The sequence below is a fragment of the Daktulosphaira vitifoliae genome, unplaced genomic scaffold, assembly GCF_025091365.1.
Source record: "Daktulosphaira vitifoliae isolate Bord-2020 unplaced genomic scaffold, ASM2509136v1 Scaffold_2, whole genome shotgun sequence".
Classification (NCBI taxonomy): Eukaryota; Metazoa; Arthropoda; class Insecta; order Hemiptera; family Phylloxeridae; genus Daktulosphaira; species Daktulosphaira vitifoliae.
The window spans coordinates 13,807,064-13,833,479 of record NW_026099573.1 but is presented as its reverse complement, the minus strand read 5'-3'; the positions used below and the strand labels follow the sequence as shown (position 1 = coordinate 13,833,479).

At 26.6% G+C, this 26,416-nt stretch overlaps 3 protein-coding genes across 4 annotated transcripts in view; 1 reads left to right on the top strand and 2 right to left on the bottom strand.

Moving 5' to 3' along the window:
• Nucleotides 1–2,956: 2,956 nt before the first annotated feature.
• Nucleotides 2,957–7,938, top strand: LOC126900093 (uncharacterized). Its single transcript, XM_050675550.1, has 5 exons — nucleotides 2,957–2,975; nucleotides 3,431–3,664; nucleotides 3,747–3,956; nucleotides 6,560–6,796; nucleotides 7,402–7,938. Exons 2-5 carry the CDS (start codon nucleotides 3,522–3,524, stop codon nucleotides 7,829–7,831), a joined length of 1,020 nt encoding a protein of 339 aa, XP_050531507.1. The 5' UTR covers nucleotides 2,957–2,975; nucleotides 3,431–3,521; the 3' UTR covers nucleotides 7,832–7,938.
• A 10,159-nt stretch (nucleotides 7,939–18,097) lies between these two features.
• Nucleotides 18,098–20,376, bottom strand: LOC126899126 (uncharacterized). Its single transcript, XM_050673681.1, has 2 exons — nucleotides 20,176–20,376; nucleotides 18,098–19,604 (listed from the first exon to the last, which is right to left on the bottom strand). Exons 1-2 carry the CDS (start codon nucleotides 20,278–20,280, stop codon nucleotides 18,189–18,191), a joined length of 1,521 nt encoding a protein of 506 aa, XP_050529638.1. The 5' UTR covers nucleotides 20,281–20,376; the 3' UTR covers nucleotides 18,098–18,188.
• A 978-nt stretch (nucleotides 20,377–21,354) lies between these two features.
• The window catches only part of LOC126898393 (uncharacterized), a 6,892-nt gene continuing 1,830 nt past the window's right edge, over nucleotides 21,355–26,416 (bottom strand). The window contains exons 1-2 of one of the 2 annotated variants that reach the window (XR_007702244.1): nucleotides 21,883–22,078; nucleotides 21,355–21,800 (exon numbers count right to left, since the gene is read on the bottom strand). Coding sequence is in view for 1 of the 2 variants with exons in the window: in XM_050672370.1 (XP_050528327.1) it covers nucleotides 21,615–21,800; nucleotides 23,294–23,446 (339 nt within the window). In the remaining variant the exon portion in view is untranslated. Of the gene's footprint in view, nucleotides 21,801–21,882; nucleotides 22,079–23,293; nucleotides 23,447–26,416 lie in introns of those variants that run through there. The other variant, XM_050672370.1, reaches the window with a different exon arrangement.

Here is a 26,416-nt window from a genome sequence, read left to right as displayed (position 1 = left end):
AATTAAATCACTTTAATCAATTAATATCATTTTTTTCCCGTAATAATTTTGTGTATCTAATTCAGTAAGTTAATTACTTGTAATTAAAAAATAAGATGAAATGACTCGTGGAATAATGGAGTAGTTTTTAGGATTGGAGAATATTCAACTTTTTAAGATTATGATTTTTTAGACTAGGTAATAAGGTCACAAAAGGTTTATGAGAGGATTTTTTTCTGTCGGGTTGTCAGTATGTGTTTAGCATTGATAATGGTAACATTCTTCCTGAAGTACGCATTCGCGATTTTTTAGTAAATTTTGTGTTATTTCGAGATAAATATTTTTTAATTTAAAATTAGTATTTTTAACGCAATTTTAATTTTAGATTTTTTTATTTTGCTAGTATTTATATATATATGTGGTTTTGTCATAAAACAAAGTTTGTATTAGTTGAGCATTAAAAGATGTTTTTCCCTTTTAATCGGACGCACTTAAATTAATAACTTACTGTTTGCGTGAACATATATACTTTAAAATGCATTATAATTTACCGTGTTGAACGCATTGGAAGTAAGAAATACCGACCAAATGAAACAAACACGAGACGACCCCTGGGCTCACACTATCTGCCTGGTTAGCGGCTACTTTGATTTATATAATTGTTTTTAGTTAACGATATTGTAATAATGTAACGAGATGGGCGACTGATTCATCGAGTATGTACTACTGAACCGACCCCTTCTACCCATAAATTATGCACATCAGTATGTTTTTACTATTGTTTTAACTGTAATTTTCATCGTATCGTTTGACCACAGGCGTCGGACGTTTCTCACACATCGTTATTAATATTTCTACCACAATAAAACTCGACGAAGGTCTCAACATCAACGATTTATTTTTTTAACGTGTCATTAATTGATAACAGGCACGTTCGTTTATCTTAATTGGGCATTATCAATAAAGAGTAATTGTTTGCCAATGTTAGCAACACAGTCCGATTGGAGGTTAGATATTTAGTTATGTTATTTTATTTAATAAATATAATTATCATAATTTGACGTAAATTTGATAAAAGTACTTTCTATTTCAATATAAAATATTCAAAATGAACATTGAATTATGAATTGAACACAATCGTTTTAGAATTTTAACCATTATATTCTAGAAGATGTGTAGTTGGTATTTATCGTATATTATCATGTTCAATTCATGCTAACTATTGATAGTCATTAATTCTAATTAAATTATCAACATTTTAGCATGTAAATTCGAATAAACACTGAATAACAAATTTAATCATGTAAAAATGAGAGTTTTATAGCAAATCCAATCTATACAAGTGCAGATTTAATTTATATTTATTAATAAAAAGAAAAGTATATTTAAGGTTCTTAAATTCAATTTTAGAGAAACCATGTAATATTATATTTTTTATCACAGTGATCATTTGAGCAATTTTTCCAGTAAAGTAGTTGAATATTATTATATTTTTTTTTGAAATTCTACAAACTTTTAAAAAGGTTAATTTATTAATAAACCATTAAAAAATTATTGATTTCAAGTCACCTAAATTAAAAAAAAAGTTTTTTAGTCCATAAATTCACAAGTATTAGAGGTATCTAAAATACTCGGTCAACATATTTTTGAACGTATTGATTTAAGATAAAACATGAATCGACGAAAATAATTGATGCTTGGTTAAAGTTTGCCCTTGTCCTGATGGCTATTTATTTCATGCGATTTTAAGAACCAACATAATATAATTAATAGCACTAAAACGGCAATAACTTTTGGATACAACATTGACCATTTGGGTTTGGCGATAGCCATCTCAGTATACATTTTTGAATTTGTACCACACACGACTGTTGACCGCTTAGTTATCAGCTCTTACCTTGTTTGTCAAGAATGTGCGTGTGTTTTATGCAGTGACCGCTTCCAAGACAAATTAGACCAATGACAGGTTACACTAACACAATCCATAATTGTCACGTCTTTCTCTATCGTCTTGCATTTTTTTTAAATTATGATTATACCGAGAGGTATGTTGAATATGTAAATTTTTTAACAACATGTTTACACAAAAAAAAAAACGGTTAAGTAATTGACTTTAGTTTCATGACATCCAATTGTTTTTTTTTTTCATTAAGAATCGAAAAAATACGTGAGCATTAAAATTAAAAATATATGGTGATTCGCTCATTTGAACATCACATTACCTATAAAGTATTTTTATTAAGTCTATATCTTTTATAACATTTTAAAATTCAGTATGAGTATACCACTTAATAGACAGCTTGTTCTTCCTTAGAGAATATAGGACAACAGCTGATTTTTGTTTAATGAACGTTACATTGCTATTATATTATTTTAATGGAATTTAGGTTTTTCAACAATTTATCGGTAGAATAACCATTAAATATCTAACAGCTGCTCCAAACGCCTCCACGCCATTAATAGCTATTTTGATGATTACTATATTTTTTATATATTACCGTAATGTTTTTTTACGGTTTCAACATTAAATTTATATGCCATGTTTTTAAATTTAAAATCCAGAAACATTAAACTTGTTTTATTTTTTTTGCATATAAAATAAACTGAGACGAATGGCTTCTAAGTTTTGCATTTTTCTGAAGTAAAGACCATTGTGCAACAAAATTGAGTAACACACATTAAAAACACATATGCGTAATAAATGTAGTACAAAATCAACGGAGATATTAAAAAACAATAGAATTATAAATCTATTGACAATTACTAATTTCATTAGTAAAAGAAATAATAATTTTCATGCCCTTCGAAACACGCCCCGATTTTGTATGTACTTTTGATGATTAGTTTATATTTCAATGTCAAATCATTTGACATTTATATAATGATTCATTTGACTCAATTGAATCATTATAGAGTAGGTTTTAATACTGAACTGCAAAAAACACGCTTTTCTGAGTCTAAAACTTTATAAATAGGAAACTCAACGTAAAACACAGGTGAGTTCTACTTATAAAAGTACTTGTAACTATAATCCATAAAGATTAAAGTTTTAAATCACTTTAACATTTTAATAATTAATTATTACAGCCGCCAAAATTTAATCAATTAATCAAATAAAACATTCTATTGCTTATTATCTAGCGATACATTATTACTTCATAGAATTTAGTTTTGGTACATTTTTCATAAAACTGTTCAGTAAATATTTTTATAAGTTTTTTTTTAATCTAAATTAGTATAAACCACAATATTGCCTGCAATTATTTGTCGTAACACATAAAAAGTGGCTGTTGTTTTAGTCGCTTACAGTGTTCAACTATAAATTTAATATAAAAGTGGTATTTATTAAAAATACAAACATTTTTATCAAATGATAACCTTTTGTTAGTTTACTGATTAATAATAGCATTCAAATACTAAACGTATCTGAAGTGGAAGTTTATTTTTCTAGCAGACACTCAACTAAATCGTTTATTCTGTTATAATTAATTTGGAAAAAAAAATAACAATAATTATTGAAAAGTCTAAATTATTGCTCAAATATGCCGAAAAGTGATGATAACGAACAGACTATAGCAGCGAGAAAAAGGTTGAAATTTATTCTAGAAGATGGACGTGACATATTAGTTGACAGAAGCAGAGTTAAAGATTTTCCTGAATGGTTTGACGAAGAATTATTTAAACGGTAATATGTCATTTTATATTAAATATATATTGGCATTATAAAATAAAACATAATAAAATTATATTTTTTTATTGTTTTACAGTGGCCAAAAATGGTACATTGATAACTTGTACACGGTGTTCATAACAAATTTGATAGGTTTATTATTGGTACTATCTATACCCACTGTTTGCGACGTTGTTGTACTCACTAACAAGTCAAATACACCTTGTAAAGCCTATAAACGATATTTTGACACACTACGTCATTCTTTAAATTGGTATACTTATGATATAAAAGATTTCAAATCAGAGTAAGTACTTTATTTGAAAATTATAGCTTCTACGCGAAAGCGTACTTGGTATTTTTTGTTAAAAATTATCTTGTCATTTAAAAAATTATATGTGAAATTAACTAAGATCGTGATGTCCATATCTTTGCATAGCATTTGTAAAAGATTAGACGCAAAATTGTTATCGAACACTGCGGTCGGCATTACGGAAAATATGAGGATACCCGAAGGTCAGATTTGGAGAAACCAGATCTGGGTCGTTAATTAAAACTGGGTTGTATAATAACGCTCAGTTTATTATATACAGAGTAATTCTTCTATCTAGAATTACTTCTAGATAAAGTAATATTGATGTTTTAGCTTCGATGCGAATTTTACTATGATGTGTTTTTTTTAATTTTTCTTTTTTATTTAACGTCATCACGATTTCTCAGCTCTCACCGAACCGATTTCTTTCAAAGAAACGTCAAAATATCACACAACGTATCTAGTCGAAGAAATAACTCTCAAAAATCGAAAAAATTTTCTTCGTTCCCCGTTAATGGGGGAATCCACAATTTTTTTTTTTAAATCGTTAATTTTTGCCTTTTTGTAAATTTGTTTTGCACAAATGACACAACTATTTGACAAATGAACGAATAAATATGAATTTTTTTTATAGATCCCTTAAGTATTACCCTATCATTTGGTATATATTTTTTGAAATATGAGATTTTACTTGCACATAGGGAGAATCCAAATAGTTACTTTTCCACAAATAATTAACTTTTTCGACTTAATTTTGGAAATTTTCCGGGAATACTGTCACTTATATATATATATCATAAGTTAAAGCTTATGTAATATAATTTAATTTGAAAAAAAAATGTGTCTCTACGACTTGTCTTTTATCTGCAAATGCCTGCTGTATTTAAAAATAAGCACTGTAGTATTTAAATTTTCGATTTTCAATTTAGACTTAATATTATTAAATTTTTGAAAAATATATGATTCAATACAATGTTTTTTTCATAAATATTTTATATATATCTCAAGATTTTTCTTCGTGATGAAAACATATTAATGTTTAAGAAAAAAGTGCATTTTTTATGTAAAAATTGCAAAATAAATTGAAAAATAAAATAATATATATATTTGAAAGTGTTTATAAGAAATTAGTAAATTCTGCATCAGCGTATTAAGAACAGGGTAGTTAGGAAACCATACCCCTCTATATTTTTTTTTCAAAAATATTTGTTTTGACTTATATCTCTATAACTATTTATTTTTATTTTAGAAAACCTTAATATTAGTATTGTAGTCATTGATTCTTATAAAAATTATTTGAATCTAATAGACATAAAATATTTAGTTAACTTTATTTTAAAATAGAGTTTAACGACTTTAAAATTTTGAACTAGCTTATATTGTCTTTTTTATCTGCCATCAAATTTAATATATGATTGCCGCATCAATAACACTTTTGTCGTACACGGTCTGTGTTCGATATTCAAACACTAACCGCCAAAATAGATTTTTTCCTTAATTTTTTTAAATTTGAAAAAATTCAAAATTTGTTTTTGATTTTTAATTTAATAAGATGGAATAAATTCAATGAATATCAAGAATTCCATCACTATATCTCCGCTTGTGAGAAGATATTTCTTATTAAATATATATCTTAAAAAATTTATTTTGTCTTTCACCTGAATTTATTTATGGTATTTTTCAATTACAACTAATTTTTGAAAAACACTCAATTGAGTAGATTTTTAGTTTTGTTATGAAGCTAAGAAGGTATTGGTTTTGTGATGTGGTGCGTTTCTTTTTATCTGTCAATAAAATTTCTCAGCTCTTACTGGACCGATATTAATTATCAATATGTTTAAAGAACTCGAATTATATATTAAGTTGAACTTAAAGTCACCAAATATTGAAAAAAAACACTTAATTTTAGAAATTTAGACAAATATCTTTTATGCAACTATGAAAATATCCTTAAATAAAATATGTTCTGCATATTATACTTGTTATTAAATAATTAGTAATTATATCAAAAATTAGGGGTGTTAAAAAAAATCTAATTACTAATTTTAATTTGATATTAGCGCTAAAAATCTAGAAAAATTTATTTTTGATTCGAATGAAAATTCCTTGAATACTATTGTATTTATTCATAATTAACAAAAAATTATTTTCTGAAAAGTGTTGTACCAAACCATTACATTTTAAAATACCTTTACCATTAAAGTAACGAAATATAGAACTGTTTTATAAATTTTATAATATCACCGTAAAAATTACAATACTAAATTGTTAAATATACATTTTTTAACAAATTTAATTACTATAATAAGTATTCATAAGAATTCATATATTGTCCTTATAAATCAAAGAACTACTAATTAGAATGTTATTAATGAAATAAGAATTGGTGTTGCTTCTTGAATAATCCACCAATTTCTTAAAATTAAACACTTTATGATAGATTAGATATGCATCGAAGCGTTTCTTAAGATTGTGATTTAAATCGCTGTCAGGTATCATCTATTATTGTCCGAACTATGTTACATCCACACTATGCCACTTTTTTTTTTAATAATAAAAAATTAATAAACTTCTTAATTTATAATTTTCATTTGTAGATCTCAAAAATCAATTTCAATAGTGCATGGACTTCATGGTTCATCGAGTCGTCTTGCCAGTAAGCATGGGTTGGGTGCCCGCGTAACACAAACGGACATGTCATTATCACAGTTTGTATTCATGGGATTAATTTTAGTGCGAAAAAAAGAACTATCTATTAATTGTACAGACGAAGATGAAATAGCCATCATACATTTGTGGCGTACTTTAGGATACTTTTTGGGTATTCAAGACAGGTAAAATATAATTCCCATATTAAGTGACAAGCAAAAACACTATGTATCAACTTAAATACTGACAATGACGTTTCCAAAAATGTGTTTTTACTAAAATATCTGTGATTTGATAAATTATTTTTTTTTTTTAATAAATAAGTTATTTATTTTTTCTGTGATTTTTTCATAAAATATCTTCTTCTGTTCCTCGCCTTAAATCCAAATACTTCGGGTGGCTACCTTTATCTTAAACTTCCACTTAACATGATCTCTTACTTCATTTACGCACGCATCAGCCTTCCTCTTATTATATTCAATAACATTCCATCATTCTTTTTATGGTCTTCCTCTACTTCTTGTTCCTTCAATATTCATTTCTATAACTGTTCTTACAGCTTCCGATTACTCTCTCCTAATAACATGACCAAATCATCTAACTTTATGATCTTATCCACGATTGAGGCTACATCTATACTTCCTTTAATATGTTCATTCCTTATTCTATTTTCTCTAGTCACTCCACTCATCCATCTAAGCATTTTTAATGTATTTGCATATAAACATACTAAATAAATAAAAATTGTCTGTTTCCAGTAATTACTTTACTAATATTTGTCTAATTTTAGATTTAATTTATGCCAAGGCACTTCAGAGGAAGTTCGTAATCTTTGCCAACTAGTTTTGAGTGATGTTTACGCTCCATACCTCAAACAGCCACCAAGAGATTTTGATGTCATTGCAAGATCATTGATTGATGGTTTCAAGCCAATTATTCCCATCATTGACGTTGAAGTCATGATAAATTTGACAAATGAGCTGTGTGGTTTGCCTAACAAAAAAATTGTTAGTTGGTATAACTTGTGGCTTTACAACGTTCATAAATTCATTCACAATTTTCTATTTACAATACCATGGTTACGCAGCATTTCATTATCAGTCTTCAATATCCTATTGAAATTTTCACTATGGCTTAATTCCAATTTTCCTATAATCGCAGCAATTCAGCTGGGTCAAGAAATTTATGATACTGAAGAACCAAAACCATTAATAAGATAATTATTCACATTGCTACGGGAAATTGTACATCTCAAACAAATAACTTATTAATATTTTGCTAAAAATAATGTAAAATATAATTAAATAAACAATTTTTAATATCAAAATGAATAATAAAATTTAAAAAATAAGTCTTATTATAAAGTATGAGAATGAGTACAAGTAAGGTCCGTATTTATTTTCTAAACGTGTACTAGAAAGTACACTTTTGGATTGTTTTAGGGCATTCAAGAACAACGTGAAATTTTAAGGATTGCAAAATTATGTAATTCGTACATAACTAACCATGTAAAATTTGAAGTACGTTTTGCTAAGATTTAACTGATAAAATAGTATTAAATTTAACTGTAGATTTTATATAATATAAATTATATTTATATAATATTTGATAATCTTATGTTATCATAATTTTAATTGTAATTGTACAGTCGTACCGTAAGGTTGTGCTTATTTTTTGTTACTATTTTATTCTATTGTTATTATTCGTAACTTTTCTTATGGCTTCAAATAGTGTAAACTGTTATATTTGTAATCTTGGTTTTGCTGAGTTTGATGTTCCTATTAAGTGTGATGGCTGTAACGTTCTAACACATAACAAATGCTCAGGTCTTAATAATAGTGAAATAAAATGTCTTGGTTTGAAGAATCGAAATTTGAAATTTTTTTGCGAAGCATGCAATAAGGGTTTGCGTGATATTCCCGAGCTTAAACTATTAATTAATCGTTTATTAGCTGAAGTTAATGAACTAAAGAGTCAGAAGCAAAATAACAACGCTCAAAATTTTTCTGAGGAGTTTATAATTGGTGAAGTCGGCGAACGCAATATCAGAGCATCTAATCTAATATTTTACAACGTTCCAGAGTCCAACCTTGATAATGCAGTCGACCGAGTTAATCATGACTCTAATCTTGTGAGTAATGTAATTGATTCGATTATTACTAGTGGGAATATTAGACCGTCTAAAGTTATTCGTCTTGGTATTCATGGTAAAAATAATCCCCGTCCAATTAAAGCTGTTTTTAGCACACCAGCTGATGTGTTTGAAATATTGAAGTCAAAAAAAAAGTTGTTATCATTACAACCACCTTCCACTATTGGTATCAGTTCGGATCGCACTCTTTATCAGAGAAACTAAATGAAAAAACTTCGTGATGAACTAGAGTCTCGTAGATCAAATGGTGAAATCAATTTAATCATTAAATACATAAGAGGAACTCCTACCATCGTGACTAAAGATAACCGTTTTAATGCCCGTGCTGGAAATTTTTTATAATTAATATTTTCTACCAAAATGTCCGTGGTCTTTTAACAAAGATCCCCTTTTTACGCAATGCATTGTTGAATGTTAATTATAATATAATATGTTTAACTGAAACTTGGCTTAATGAAAATGTTTTTGATTCTGAACTTGGTTTCACTAATTATAATTTATATCGTAATGATCGTAATAATTTGTCCTATGGTAAAAAACGAGGTGGTGGTGTACTAATTGCAGTAAATAAAAAAATTAGTTGTGACGTATTAAATGTCTCTAGTGTTATGGGTATTGAACAAATTTTTTTGAAAANTTTAGTGTTATGGGTATTTAACAAATTTTTTTGAAAATTAGTTTAAATAATGTTAATATAATTTTAGGTTGTATTTATATTTCACCAGGCAGTTCTTGTGATGTATATTCTAAGCACTGTGAGGTCATAGAGTCTATTTATTTAATGTACCCCAATTATAATTATGTTATAACTGGTGATTTTAATTTAAATCAGTTTGACTGGTCTATTGATCCAATCACTCAAGATCATATTACAGGTTCTCTAATTTTTAACTGTTATATAAATTTCTTAAATTTGAAACAAGTAAACCATATAATTAACTGTAGTGGTCGAACCCTTGATTGCATATTGATTAGTGCTGATATTGAACTTACAAATAGTTTACATTCGTCAGAATCTCTTGTTCCTACAATTGATAATTATCATCCACCATTAGATTTTATAATACAATTTAATAATTCATTGGGTAATGAACATTTTGAATCTCCATTAGTTTATAACTTTAAAAACTGTAACTTTGATGATATTTCTCATTTTCTTCAGAGTATTGATTTTGATCTTAATCTGAATTATAATTTATCTTTTGAATTGCTTATTGAAAAATTTTATGAAATTATTTATCACTCTTTTGATTTATTTGTGCCAAAAACAAAAATATATAATAAATATACACTTATATGGGCAAATTCTGAACTCAGAGATTGTATAATTAAAAAAAAATGTGCCCATAAAAAATTTAAATTATTCCCTTCTGATACTAATTATTATGATTTCTCTATTTTAAGAAAAAAATGTAAACATCTTATTAATATATGCCATGCTCAATATATTTCCAATATTGAAAACAGTATTCAAACAAATATCAAACCTTTTTGGAATTACATTAACTCTCTAAAGAAGTCTAATAATTCTGTTCCAGACTGTGTAAATTACCATAACTCATCTTCTACTAATATTTTAGACACAACTCAATTATTTGCAAACTATTTTTCAAGTGTCTATACCAAAGATCTTCCGCTCTTTAATGGACTTGATCCTCTCCCTTCTGGTGGATCTGATAATTATTTGAATTTACACTCCTGGACTATCTATCTGAATGAAATTGTTGATTATTTAAATTCTTTAAATGCTCATGCTGGTACTGGACCTGATGGTATTCCACCTATATTTTTAAAAAATTGTAGCTCGGTTCTTGTTCGTCCGCTTCATATGATTTTTAATAAATCATTAAGTTTGGGTTATTTCCCTAACATTTGGAAAAGGTCATTTGTAACACCAGTATATAAATCTGGAGATAAACATAATGTTACAAGTTATAGGCCGATTTCCAAAATGTCCATAATTCCGAAAATGTTTGAAGCACTAATTACAAAAAAATTGTCTTTAATTATGACTCCCCTCATTTCTAATAACCAACATGGTTTCAGACCCAAAATGTCAGTTTCTACAAATATTCTACTTTTTCAGGAGAAAATTCTTTCGGCTTTAAATCAACGTGTTCAATTGGACACTATTTATACAGACTTTCAGAAAGCGTTTGATAAAGTAAACCACAATATTCTATTACATAAATTATCTTGTGTTGGTATTCATGGTACATTTTTTAATTGGTTAAAATCTTACCTATGTTCTCGTACCCAGGTGGTTAAAATTAATAGTTTTATTTCTAATGAATTTTTGGTTACTTCTGGTGTACCACAAGGGTCGCACTTAGGTCCCCTCTTATTCATACTATTTATAAATGATTTACCATCTATTTTTGATAGCTCAGTTAATATTCTATTATTTGCTGATGATGTCAAATTATTTTCAGTTATTAAATCACCAAAAGATGCAATAAAATTGCAGTCAAATTTAGATAAATTTGTTGAATGGAGTCGTGTTAATCACCTTCCATTAAATATAAATAAGTGTAGTGTGATTACGTTTTCCCGAATAAATAATATAATCACCTATAATTATTTGATTGATAGTAATATAGTTACAAGAGTTGCCTCTATCAGAGACTTAGGGATAATCTTAAATTTTAATTTGGATTTTTCCACCCACATTAACACCTTTATTAAAAAAGCTTTTAAGATGCTTGGTTTTATTAATAGAAGCACGATAAATTTTAAAAATACTAATGCCTTAAAAACTTTATATTTTTCCTTGGTTAGATCTCATCTTGAGTATGGATCAATTGTTTGGTCACCACACTATATATCATGTACCAGTCGAATTGAAAATGTTCAGTATAAGTTTTTAAAATTATTATGTTTTAAATTAAATATACCCATCTCAAGAGAATCATACAAGTTGCAGATTTCCCAATTGGGGATCGTATCTTGTGATTTGAGGAGAAATGTTGCGGATATGTTCCTATATGACTTATTAAATGGTCTTATTTATTCTCCAGAATTATTATCTCACATTGGTTTTAATGTACATACTCACGTATTAAGAAAATCTAATTTTTTTCATATTTCTCTTCCTAAAAATATTTATACTTCCTCCTCGTTTTTCCCAAGAGCTCTATCTTTGGCTAACAGAATTATGGATCATATCGATTTTTTTTCTATGTCGCGTTTTGTATTCAGACAGAATGTTTATTTGGCTTTAAATTTAAATTCAAATTCTCTTGTATAATTTATTATTTTTATATTTTATTATATTTTTTATTCACTACAAACATGTCATTATTATTTCTTTTTTTGTAACTGTTTATGTTATTAATGATTTTTACTGTACTTATAAATATTCTAATTGTTAAAGGGTTAACACCCGTATATTATACATAAATAAATAAATAAATAAATAATTTTAATTATTAAAAAATTAAAGTGTTATTTTATTTAACAATGATTTTTTTTTTATTTATTTATAATTAACAAAGTGAAATACATTTAAAAATACTAAAAAGTGTTATCTTACTAATATTAACAAGTTAGTATGTTATAATGTACTAAAAAAATGTAAATATTTATTTATATTTTTTAATTACTTCATAGTTATTTATGAAAAATACTTTTTATCAGAAAAGAAATTTATAAAGATTAATAAATTAGAGTATTCATAATATTTATTTATTATTTTTTGATATTGCAAAGGAGAAAAAATCTATATATTTGACAAAAAAAAAGTACATGTGTATATGATAATAGTAAAAATTGATTTTTATGTGTGTCAAATTTGCGGTGCAAAAACAAAATTTCTTCACTATACTTCTAAAAGTTAATGTAACTTAATTTTAATATAATCATATTAAAGTCATCTTAATTATCATTTTAACCTTTACTAATAAGTTGTATATTTTTCGAATCACCATACACTTTTGAAATTGACAAAATATGACTTTTTTCATTATGATTTTTTATATAACCTTGATTTTTAAAAATAAAGAAAACAAAACGTTAAAAACTCTACAAAAAAGTTTTTCATAAGACTCGACGATTCTATCATAATACAAATATTATAGAGCATATAATGTTCTTAAAGGCATTTTTTTATTATTGATATTATTATTATAGTACATCATTGCACAATGTCATAATTAATTAACACTGTTGAAAAATCATAAATAATTTAACGCGTGAGTTCTAGACAGATTTGTAAATAAAATCTTTCAAAACTCATCTTATGGTTTTTAAGGGTCAGCTTTATTAGTGTCACTTTGGTCAAAAATTTTCCATAATATTTTAGGAAATAGTACAAGCTATAAACTGAAAGTTTACCAGAACATTTCCTTAGTCAATTTTTCAAACTGTTTCAACTAACATGCAAACTGCAAAATTAATTAAAATTTTTAACAAAAATCAAAATCATTTTAGTGATTTGTAAGCAGTGACTTAAATAGAGTTCATATTGCCCATGAAATGATCTTATTAAAATAAGATTTAAAACGGAAGCACAGTGGGGTTGTGGCACAATGTGGATGTGGCATAGTTGGGACAAGTATAGATAATATGCGACAATGATTAAAAATACTATCATAAAAAGCGCTTCGGTGCAAATCTATAAATAGTGTTTAATTTTAAGAAATGGGTGAATTATACCAAAATAAAAAACAATCATATTTTTTTTCAACTTCAATGGTAATTTGCACATAGAAGATAGATCGTCGACACAAATATTTTTTTTTGAACTTCAAGTCCATAAAAGAAACTTTATTTTAACATATATTTAAAAGACGCAGTATTCACGAAATATTTTCAAAATTTAAGTCCTATTTTTTATACATATGTTTCAAGTTTTGAACATCCCCTTTATAAAGGGAAATTGTTTGATATAAAATAAAAGTATGTCGAAAGAAAGGGTATTTATATAGTATTTAGAAATAAAAACTTGTGTTGATACATACATTTTTCAAAAAGTTATAATAATTTAAAGTTTAATATATAATAAAATAGAATATTTTAACATAAATATAGCATAGAAGCCATAGAAGTGCAAAACATTAAAAAGCCATAGAAATGCAACAAAATTATGAAGCCATAGAAATGCAACAAAATTAAGAAGTCATAGAAATGCAAAACATTTAGAAGCCATAGAAATGCAAAACATTTAGAAGCCATAAAAATGCAAAACATTTAGAAGCCATAAAAATGCAAAACATTTAGAAGCCATAAAAATGCAAAACATTAAGAAGCCATAGAGATGCAAAACATTTAGAAGCCATAAAAATGCAAAACATTAAGAAGCCATAGAGATGCAAAACATTTAGAAGCCATAGAAAATGTAAAACATTAAGAAGCCATAGAAAATGTAAAACATTAAGAAGCCATAGAAATGCAAAACATTTAGAAGCCATAGAAATGTAAAACATTAAAAAGCCATAAAAATACAACAAAATTAATTTTTCCATCCTTTAACATTTTTTTGGTTTCTTAATGTTTTGAATTTTGTGTGGCTTCTTGATTTTTATGTAATTCTATGGCTTTTAAATTTATTTAATGGCAATAAAAATGTTAAGGAGTGAAGAAATTAAATTTGATCTTTCAGAAATTTTGTTCATATTATGACTATATGCAGAATGATTAATACATCCTCTATACTTTAATTTTTAAGTATGATTATAATATTAATATAATAAAAAAGCAGTTTTTCAAACATTTTTTAACAAAAAGAGATACTTGTTCTTTTTTTTTGAAAAACTGGATCTGTTGCAAATTCAAATCTTCAAAACTTCCACTTAATATGATATCTTACTTCATTTACGCACGCATCAGCCTTCCTCTTATTATATTCAATAACATTCCATCATTCTTTTTATGGTCTTCCTCTACTTCTTGTTCCTTCAATATTCATTTCTATAACTGTTCTTACAGCTTCCGATTACTCTCTCCTAATAACATGACCAAATCATCTAAATTTATGATCTTATCCAAGATTGACGCTACATCTATACTTCTTTTATATATTTGTTCCTTATTCTATCTTCTATAGTCAGTCCACTCATTCATCTAAGCATTTTCATTCTCTGATCTACTTTCTTGTCAACCACCGCTCACTACAGTCTTATAGAACTTACCTTTCAGCCTCATTGGAATTTTTTTATCGCATAAATAAGAATAAGCAATATGCTCGATTATAGTCCACGTTTTTGTCATAGTACGCGCATGTGCGTCCATTTGTATTTCTGTAATATAATTTTTAAGTAATAATTATACTAATTACTTTAAAACATTGCATTGTAAAATTATTTATAATAATAGTAATCGCGGAACTTGTGTTAAGTACTGTGTATTTTATTTTTTGCAACTTTTATTACATTTTGATAAAAAATTACTGCATACCTTGTTAATTAAACTTAAGGTATACTAACAAGTATTCAAACTTGTGTTCATATTCTAACATTGAATTAACACTATTTTGGCTATTAAGAATTTTTAATTTTTTAATGATATTTTTCTATTTTATTCGACTCTCGTCTGTGTGTGGTTGGGTTGGGTTTATTATAAAAAGACATAGTTAACAATGTTAATTTCATTTATTTTTTTTTTTAACAGATGTCTATTTTGGCAGCTTATAAGAGAAAAAGTTCTGGTAGCAGGATATATTTCTAGCTATAGTGTCAGTTTAAAATATAAATTAATCTATAGTATTTCTATGAATTATTAAATTTAAATGAGTTAAAAAAATGAGACTAAATCAAAACGGTATTATTATATAATAATATAAATATTAAATATTTACAACTCAACATATATACGTGGGACGTCATTTTGAATTAATTGTTGGTTGTATATTTTGCGCCTAAGTCGGTCATGCTCACTAATTAGATTAAGCATATTTCTCATTCATATACAGGTCTACCCAATGCTTATAGTGTCAACGGTGTAGAGGCATATCCACTTAACTTTTGGTTGGACTCGTGTGTGAGAGAGAAAGATAAATAAAAAGAATAGGTACTTGGAATGTTGGAACATTATCTGGTAATGTAGATTATTAGTATAAGTAATAAAGAGGGAAAATGTGAACAGTTGTTATGTGCAGGAAACTAAGTGGAAGGGAGAGAAAGCAAGGGAAATAGGTGAGGATAATACAATAATATACTCAGGTAAGCCTAATACAAAGTATAGTGTAGGGATAATAATGGATGAGGAGATGAAAAATTAAATTGTAGAAGTAGCTAAGAAAAGTGACAAAATTATAGTGGTAAAATTAATTTTCAAGGGAAAAGTGTTAAATGTAGTAAGTGTCTATGCATCACGAGTAGGGTGTGATGAAATAGACAAAGAAGTGTTTTGGAGAGTAATGGATAAGGTGATGCGCGATATATGAATGGACATATAGACAATTAGAGGAGAGGATATGAAAGAGTACATGGATGGTATGATTTTAGAGGGAAGAATCCTAGATTTCGCCCTATCGTATGATCTTGCTGTGGCTAACACTTAGAGGATATCTCGTGGAACGAGGGACTGGTAGATTTAATTAATGAGAAAGAGGTATGTGAGGCTGTGATTTAAAAGAAAAAAAATAAAACAGTAGAACCCGTTGAACGCCAGTAGAAGTATGAAAAATATTTGGTGGCATAAGGTGGTTAAAGAATCATGTTAATAAAATCACATTAAAAAAGATAACGCTAAAACAATAGAGGATTTTGAGAAAGCGAGAATAGATAACCGAGAGAGATTTTAAAATGGGCTTTAATGATAAAAAGGAGTACCGAAAGATACATTAATATAATAGAGAATATAAATGATGGCACTTGTACCAGAATAAAAAGTGTGAGAGGAATAACAGTAGGTTTTAGGATGTTATGAACTATTGCACAAGTCTTGCTGATCCAGCACATAGCTGACCACTCGACTTGTGCATATTTGGGTCAAATAATATTATATTATTTGACATAACAATTAGTTGTAATTTCGTCGCCGTGCTATTAGTTATATAAATTATTATTACGATTATTTTACGATTCAATTATATCAATTAAAATAAATCACTAATAAATATTAAGTACTGAATTTGTATCTTAAATCTTTCCCGCAAAGTTATAAACAAAACGACACTTCAGGTTAATTTCGTTCAACAATATAGATAGTTAGTATAACAGATGACTTGACACCGCTCGCCGACAAGTCACACACGGTAAGACTAACCCAAGTAATCTGTGACAGCGGAGCAAACTGAGATCACAACAAGGGTATAAGTAGGAGTGTTCCAAGGGTCTGCTTTAAGCCCTTACTTATTTTGTATAGTAATGGATGAAATTACTAGAGAACTATAAGGAGAGGTGCCGTGGTGCATGTTGCTCGTTGACAATATAGTGATAATAGGAGAAAATAGGGAGGATATTAATCAAAGGCAAGAGGTATGGAAATCAGCTCTTGAAGAAAAAGATTTAAGAATAATTAAGAGTATGGCAGAGTATATATAGTATGAGTTTGACAAAGGAGAACACGAGGTAGGTGAAATGAGTAGTCCAGTGATAATAGGCCGTCGAAATAGAAAATAAATAGAAATTTATTTTGCTTTAAATATTATCCACCAATTTCTTAAAGTTAAATACTATCTTTAGATTTGCATCGAAGTGTTCTTTATGATAGTGATTTTATTCACTGTCACATATTATCTATACTTGTTCCAACTATACCACGTCCACACTGCGCCACGACTTCATTGTGCTATCGTTTTTTTTTAATAATATTTTTTTATATTAAATTTAATATATATTTAATATATTTATATTTATTTTATATTACATTGTTTTAGTTAAAATGTATTATGACACACACATACTTGTTATTACAAGAGTTATAGAGGCATAATACAACGAGGGTAAGGGGATACTCTAAGAACATAAAAGTAGTAACAAAACTGATGGGTTGGTAGAAAATACATTTCGCCGCCCCCGTATGAAGAGCCTAGGTACGCCATTTATTAAAAAAATAGAGATTTTTATGCAAGAGCCATAAACTTTTTTTAAATTTAAATCATTATACTACTTTACATCGGCGTAACAAGAATACAATTTTTAGGATTGCTTAATTAATTCCATCCCATTAATTAATTTTAAATGAATTTAAAAGAAACACATCCTAATAAAATTAATACCTTTTCAGCTTCGCATAAAACTAAAATATTTATAAACAGTGTCAACAAAACTTGATACATTTTCAAAAATGTATAAGGTTTAATATACAAAATTGACGGTTATATAACTCTTGTGTGATAATTTATAAAATTAATAAAAAAATGTTATTTAAATTTTTAAAGTATGTAGTCGTTTTAAATAAATTTAATATATTTTATTAAATCTATCAATATTTATTTCAATGTGATTAAATGAAAATGTGTATCTCATATACTTTTTTGTTAACTACCAAATTAGCTTAAGTATATTATTAAAATTTATTGTTGACCAGCCAAATTCACTATCAGACATTTGTTCGTTATAGTAAAATGAGTGATGAAACGAAATATTTCCTTTCCGATAAAAATTAATAAAAAACATTTTCCAAGGTGTAATCTCTTGTTTGATTTTAAATATTTCATTTTTCAACGCAAATGTATTTTTCCTTATCATTTTAGTGGTAAGTTCTTCCTTATTGTTCAAAATTGAGGATCTTTTCATATTATCAAGTACATTGTTAACACTTAAAGATATTAGTCTTGAAATCATTTCATTTAAAGTACTCTTTATTATTGCATCTAGTATTATTTCATCAGTTTGAAGTTTTTTTTGTAAAAAATAAGCAAACCTCCAAAATATCTTATCTTTTGGATCAATATAATCAATAGCTTCCATGTACGCTAAATAAAACTCTTCAGAGGCAATGGTTATTTGCATCATCTCCGCATTTATTTCGTTATCTGGTAATTTCACAATGGACTTAATTATCGTGCGATAGATGTATAAATATTTCCAAGCATAACTCAATAATCTTACCTGTAGTATTAATGCTATTAAATCATGGTAATCATTGCAAACAAATGGCTCATTGACCCAATTTCGATTTTTTAAATATTTAATACAAGATAACTTGGCTTCTTCTAATTTTAACGAAGTTCCGCCCCAAATGATATTAAGGTCAATAATAGAGCCAAACAGAAAGTTTTCCGGATTTTTCAATATCAGTAACAAATCTTCTAAAACAAACTTGTTTCTGTCATTAAAATCTGTTGATATTGCTTTATTTTCGAATAGAGGACCTATCATCTCATTCGTTAGAACCATTACATTTTTCTGAACTTTTATGTGGAAAGAGTTATCAGCTAAAGTCTTGGGTAAATAATGGTTTGCTTCGCATGTTTTTAAAAAATTTAATATTTCTATTCTTAAAATTTCATCATCGAAATAGTCATTTTCAATTAAATTCGAATTGAGTTTGAGTGCATAAAGTTTACTATAAAACCACCATAGCCAAGGATGTGGTGCAGTTTTTGCTTGATAAAAAACTGATAGCATGTTAGAAATTTGTTTCAAATGTCGATTGTTTAACTCGAGAATATCTTTCACAGTTATTGTTCCGTTTTTCAATTCTACTCTAAATTTTTTATAATGATCTAACAGATATTTAACAATCACTCCAATTGTACACTGAACGCTTTGTAATTTTTTTTTGTATCCTGTTATGGTTTCTTTTCTGTAATGTCTGTATCGTGTAGTTAACTTGTTGATATCATCTCTACTGTAACTAAACTTCTTGTTATCCATTGTATTTAGCTTAGGTAGTAATTTTATGAATTCTGCGTTGTAAGTAAACTCGCAGAACAACATCTCCGAATTATTTTCCTACAAATAAAAAATTATTAAAAAATTTTAATTAAATTTTACTAATAAAAACTCATTTTAGTAGAAAAAGGTTCGTTTTTTTTTAATTTTTATGAAATAATTTAGGTTTATTTTTACGTTCCACGAATATTTTTTCTTTTAATTTTATTTCAGTTGAGTTTTTAATAAAACAAAACATGTTCCATTCGCTTTAATTATGTTTTATAGCATAATATCTAAAAAAAACTTTTAAGAAAATATTTAGAAGATATAAGTTTATAAATTAAAATTAAATAATCCAATCTGCTTTTGATAACTAAATATTAAGTTTTAGGTATAAAGTTTTGCTGCATTATACTACTCTTTTAGAGAATTTTGATAACATAACTTAAAAATATAATAACTATGTAGTTAAGTTCGATAAATTACAGCCTTTTATTCTTTTCATACATCTCTGCCGATTTACAACATATAAAATGTTATGATATTCTATAGAGAAATTTTTTTTTTTGCTTGAAGCAGAGCTAAATCTTTTCTTTATTTCTCATAAAATTTTTATTATATACCTAATAAAAAAAAAAAATAAAAATACCTTAAATAAGCTTGGCCATGAACATTTTGTTGCCTCTAAATTATCTAGTATTATTAAAATTAACATACAAATTAAAATTAAATTAACGAGAAAATTAAAACTCATGATGAAATAAAAATGTCAACACTTTACTAAATATCAACTTAGAATTAAAATTACCTTTTATTAATAAAAATAACAGAATATTGATCCCACTATTGTAAATAATGTTAAAATTCACATGTATTAAAAAAATACATATGTAGTAATTGAACATAAAATGTTTGATCAAGTGTTATAATATAACACTTGGTCAAAATATGACCAATATGAAAGTTAACGTTATTTATTATAAAAACTAGAAATGTGCAACGTTGCTAAAAATTAATGGCATAACTTTATTATTTATCAATACGTGTTCATATTAGTATGGGTTTGTGAAAAAGCAGTTCAATGATTATTAAAATTTTGATGAAACTATTTTTATACATGAACTAAATTTTACAAAAATTCGGTGACATATTAAAAAGCACAATATACTTGATTACGCTAAGAATAATTATTTCTAAATTTTCCTGTAAATTAAGTTACTTTTTTCAAAAAATGAATACTATAATATAATATTGTATATATTTTGAAATATATTATATTGATAATATAATATTATCAATATTAAAAATAAGTTTTTAGTGAATTGAAATTTCACTTTTAAAGGACATTTAATACCTTAATTACAATAATGAAGAACATAATACAAGATTTCAAAGAAGTAATGGCATAATTACCTCAATTTTTTTTATACTTTTGATTAGCGGTATGTATTTTACATGGGAATATTCAAATTTTGTGTTACTATCGATAAGTAATACTAAAAGTAACGATATAAGCAAATGCCCTTCCCCCACTATAAAATTTAATACATGTTTTTATGTAAAATTTGAAGGGATTAAAAAATTTTCCTTATGAATAATCCCTCCCTCGTGTGAAAATTTTTCTTCTTAATATGCAAATTTTCAGTGACATATATTATTTATGACATTCCAGTAGGTGGAGTAAAATTATACCAGTTACGAAGTGTATTAGAAAGAATATTAATTAAATTTAATTTAATATTTTTAATATTTTTTTAATGCAATTACGAAAAAATTTAGTTACTACAATGTACGGCAAAAATACGATCGATAATTAGTGCAACAGTCAAAATTAAATTATATACTTAAAAAATTTTAAAACTTGCTTCATATACATAAATTATTTTTGTTTATTAATTACTTTTTAAAGATATATAATTTATTTTAATTTATTAATATACTAAAGGCAAATATAATTAAATATCAATTATGCTCAATCAACACTTAAAACAGTTTTAATATTTTTACAATCTTCTACAAATAATTATATTATCTTATTATTAATTAATATGATTATCTTAATAATAATCTTAACATAATTATATCATATTAATTCTTTTTGCTACGATAGGTCAAATAATAAAAACTTGTACTGAAACTGCCAAGTTGTGAATTCATTTCGTCAAATACTTCTATTAATAAATTATATGCATTCTTCCACCATGACTCCGTTGGCGCGAACAATGTTGAATATGATTTAGACGAGAGTGTCATATTTTTTAAAATGTATTCACCCTGTTAATATAATTTCAAAATATACATAAATATCTTATTATATAATAAAACATTAAAAATTTGTCAATGCTGTAAAAATTACTTAGCGAACTTCGATTTTCAATTTTTTTTTAAAGAGAACACTCGGCGATATTACTCAGTGGAAATTATATGCGAAGAACAGAAAATATTTTTTAGAACTAATTTAATTAAAAACTCAACATGTTTTAGACAATGTTTTTATAATTTTTTTTAATAATCTTAATTATACTTCTACTTGTTTTTTCATGTCAATTACAAAGGCTTATTCAAATGTTAATAATTTTCATGGAAAATAAATGACGTAGTGTTACTAGTAAATAACGTAATAAGTGTTTACTTCTGTACTTTACATAATATGGACTAATATTTGATACCACAGGAAAATTTTAGAAAAAATTAAAATTTAACAAATTTCAAAATGCTGTATAACGTAATATTTTTGGTAATTGAGAAAAATAACATAAAACATATTTTAAATATAGTTCTATATTGTAAAAATAATTTGAAAAAAAACAAGTATAAAATGTTATGTAGATCATAAGTTATATGAGTTGTCAGTTAGATCTGTTCCACTCTGTATAGCTATTTTATTAGAAACGGATATCATTAATCAAAGTGATAGAATTTATTAACATTTTTATCTAATTTTAAACCTTCATAAGTTTATTAATTATTTTTTTTTTAGTGACGCTCGTTTTCTAAGTAATACAACAAGTCAATTAAATAAAATTAATTTTATATTTGCCAATAATAAATAAATTATTTATTACTTGAATATTGTTTGCATTTTATCTCATTGTCTTATACATTCTCAGCATTCAAAGTTATATTAACATATTTTTGTACATCGGAATTAAAAGGCAAGTATTTTAACCTAATCCTATTGCCCAAAAAGGAAGCCTTATAAAGTAAACTAATACAACTTTTTTTATTTTATCATTTTTCCTATTTGGTTTAATACCCAGATAAATCGGTAATCATTTTTTATATCATTAGTATCTCAATCTTCATTATCTGAGTTGTCAGATCCACTACAAATTTATAATACATTAATTTGACTATCTGATTCTAAAAATGTTATGTTACAAAAAAGTCGGATAACCGATACTTAGAACAACCGATAATTATAAATACCGGTGTTTATTTGGTATATACCGCCGCCCTATCTTACCCGTAAAGACTGCCGGTAGCGCTTAATGTACCAATAGAATGCCCATAGAATACCGAGTCTGGTGGCGGAGCTCTACCTAGGTGGACCTAGTTATTATATAGGGTGTTCAGTAAGTAAGGAAACGGGTTTCTATTATTCTGATTGTTTGTAACAAAAAACATGTTTTCTTACTTACTAAACATCCTTTATATTAATTATTCATTTATATTTAAATTTATCCCGTTAAACGTAATTCATGTGTAATTACATAACATATTTATAAATATTTTGAATTTTTTTTGTAATTAGAATAAAATCTTACTTTTAGTGGACATTTAACTTCTTGATTTTTATAATCAATGACAGCAAAAAGCATTACTACTTCTACCTTATCACAAATGTTCGTTATATCAAAAGATCTGTGGTTCGCGCAATCAATGAAGTGCTCTTTACATTTAATTACTTCTACCCTCATCTAAAAATGCATATATACATTAATTAGATTATCTTAATATGCATAATTTATTTATTTTTAGTCTATCGATACAGCCATGGCTTTACTATAAGAAAAATCTCCATATCGTTCGGTTTTACTATTGAACACTAACATATACATAAAAGTATCTCTAATGGCAATAATATTAAACTATCATATTGCTCAAATATGAATAAAAACCTAATTTTAGCTTCGATGCGAAGCTGAGAAGGTATTGGTTTTACTATGATGTGTTTTTTTTTTTATTTATTTTTTTTTTTTTTTTTNTTCGATGCGAAGCTGAGAAGGTATTGGTTTTACTATGATGTGTTTTTTTTTTGTGTCTGTTACCACTTTTTCTCAGCTCTCACCGAACCGATTTCTTTAAATGATACGTCAAAAGATCACAAATCGTATCTAGTCGAAGACATTACCCTCAAAAATTGAAAAATTTTCCCCTATCCCCTGTAAATGATGAAAACCCCCTAAAAAATTACAAATTTAAAAATCGCTAATTTTCGACATTTTTTCAATTTTTTTTACTTAAAAGTGCCATAACTTTTTCAAAAATGACCGAATCAATATAATTCATTTTTTATAGATGCTTGATGTTTTTATTTATCATTTGGTATATTTTTTTTATAAATAAAGGTCTGACACTTTTATATGTATATATCTTAAATTAAAGCTAATGTAATGTACTTTATTATGCAAAAAAAAATTTCTGACTTCATTTTGTCTTCACGGTGAAAATAGCTACCGAATGCTATTATTGTGTAAAAATTCTCGATTTTATTTTTTACATTTTTAACTTTATAATGATATAACTTATTGAATAGTGTATGGATCAACATAATTTTTTTAAGAGAAATAATATTTTTTAATGATCCCTTTTTCATTCGACATACTTTATCTGAATCAGGATATTAATAACGAACTAGCAGAACATGTTGCTTTTGGTATAATCCACCAATTTTTTAGAATTAAACACTATCTAAAAATTTGCATCGAAGCGTTTTTTTTTTTTATAGTGATTTTAATCACTGTCAGATATCATAGTACTTGATCCAACTATGTCACGTCACCACTGTGCCGCGATCCCCCTGTGCTGGGTTTTTATTTATTTATTTGGTGATTTTTATCTATCTTAAAATATTTTTTTAAATTTAACGGAACTTGCAATAAATTTAAGGTAAATTTTTTTTTGGTGAATCTTTTATTTTAAATGTATTTGTTCATTGAGTAATATTTTATTTTTTTTTATTATGATATAAATGTCAATTAAAAAAAAAAATAGGCCCGGGTTTCGACACCAATTTTTTTTATTCACTTTATATTTATTCAAGATTCCGTTTAATTTGAACAAATATTCTAAGTTCAAACAAATTAAAAAGAATCCCAGAGAGTAAGAATCTTGAGCAGTGTGTCTCAGATTATGTGTATTTTAAAATACCCAAAGAATTGATTTTAATAAGAAAAAATGAGTTTTTATAGTAAAATTTTTAAAAACTTATACAAACAAAAAATTATAATTAGCCTTTGAATTATAGTGATCTTTTAGGGTTGATAAAGAAAAGCTCAAAATTGGAAAATGTTTTACTTAATGCATTAATAACAAGCTTTGAAAAAGTTAAAGAATTATTATAGTTTGTCTAACGTTTATGTTAAATACAAAGATGCCATAAGTGAAAATTTTATAACTCTTATATACAAATGTACCAAAAGTGTATAACATAAGTATTTATTGTTTTACACTTATGTAGCAACTGTATATTAAATAGGCACAATATACATTTTTGAAACATTCTGTATATTAAAGTATAGAACATACGAGTGTTAGCTTCGATGCGAAGCTGAGAAGGTATTGGTTTTACTATGATGTGTTTTTTTTTTGTGTCTGTTACCACTTTTTCTCAGCTCTCACCGAACCGATTTCTTTAAATGATACGTCAAAAGATCACAAATCGTATCTAGTCGAAGACATTACCCTCAAAATTTGAAAAAAATTACCTCGTTCCCCGTAAATGGGGGAAACCTCCAAAAAAATTACAAATTTAAAAATCGCTAATTTTCGAAATTTTTTCAATTTTTTTTACTTAAAAGTGCCATAACTTTTTCAAAAATGACCGAATCAATATAATTCATTTTTTATAGATGCTTGATGTTTTTATTTATCATTTGGTATATTTTTTTTATAAATAAAGGTCTGACACTTTTATATGTATATATCTTAAATTAAAGCTAATGTAATATACTTTATTATGAAAAAAAAAATTTGACCTCTGTAGTAATTAGATGAGGAAGTATTGAATACGTCGATTTTAGTATAATATAAGCTTTACAATAGTAGTAAGCAATATAATAATTCCATATAAAAGGGAAATGCAGGGTAAGCAAATTAATAATGGTGGGAAAAAGAATATAAAAGGGTAACATGAAAAGTATAGGGGAACGAGACTGGGCGAGACGAGACTGGACGTTTTGTCGAAGAAACGTCGAGTTACGGGTTAGGTCGTTGGTGTAAGAATAACTTTATATTTTTGTAAGATTTAATTAATTTTTGTGTTAAATTTTTATATTATATTTGACTTTGTGTTTAATACATTTCGTAAATAAAAAACTATTTAAAAATCTGGGCTTAGCGCAAATATTTTATATTCACCGTGTTCTTGGTATTTGTGTGTGTGTGTGTGCGGCTAGAGTCTAGGTTGGACTGCTGGTCCTTTAGTCAATCTTAATAATTAGTGTACGAGCTGGCTAGTGTTTGGGCTTAACTGTCCTTTAGTGGGTATAGTAAAAAGGTAGTTGTGCTGGTGGCTGACAAGGAGCCACCCTTCAGTCTGCTACTTTTGAGCTAGACTGTGCTGACGGGTCTAAACTCTACCCCTTTAGTGGTCCACTAATTAGAGAGATTGGGGCTGATCAGTTTATCCAACGGGAGGACTCGAGAAGAGCTCGAACGACGAACTC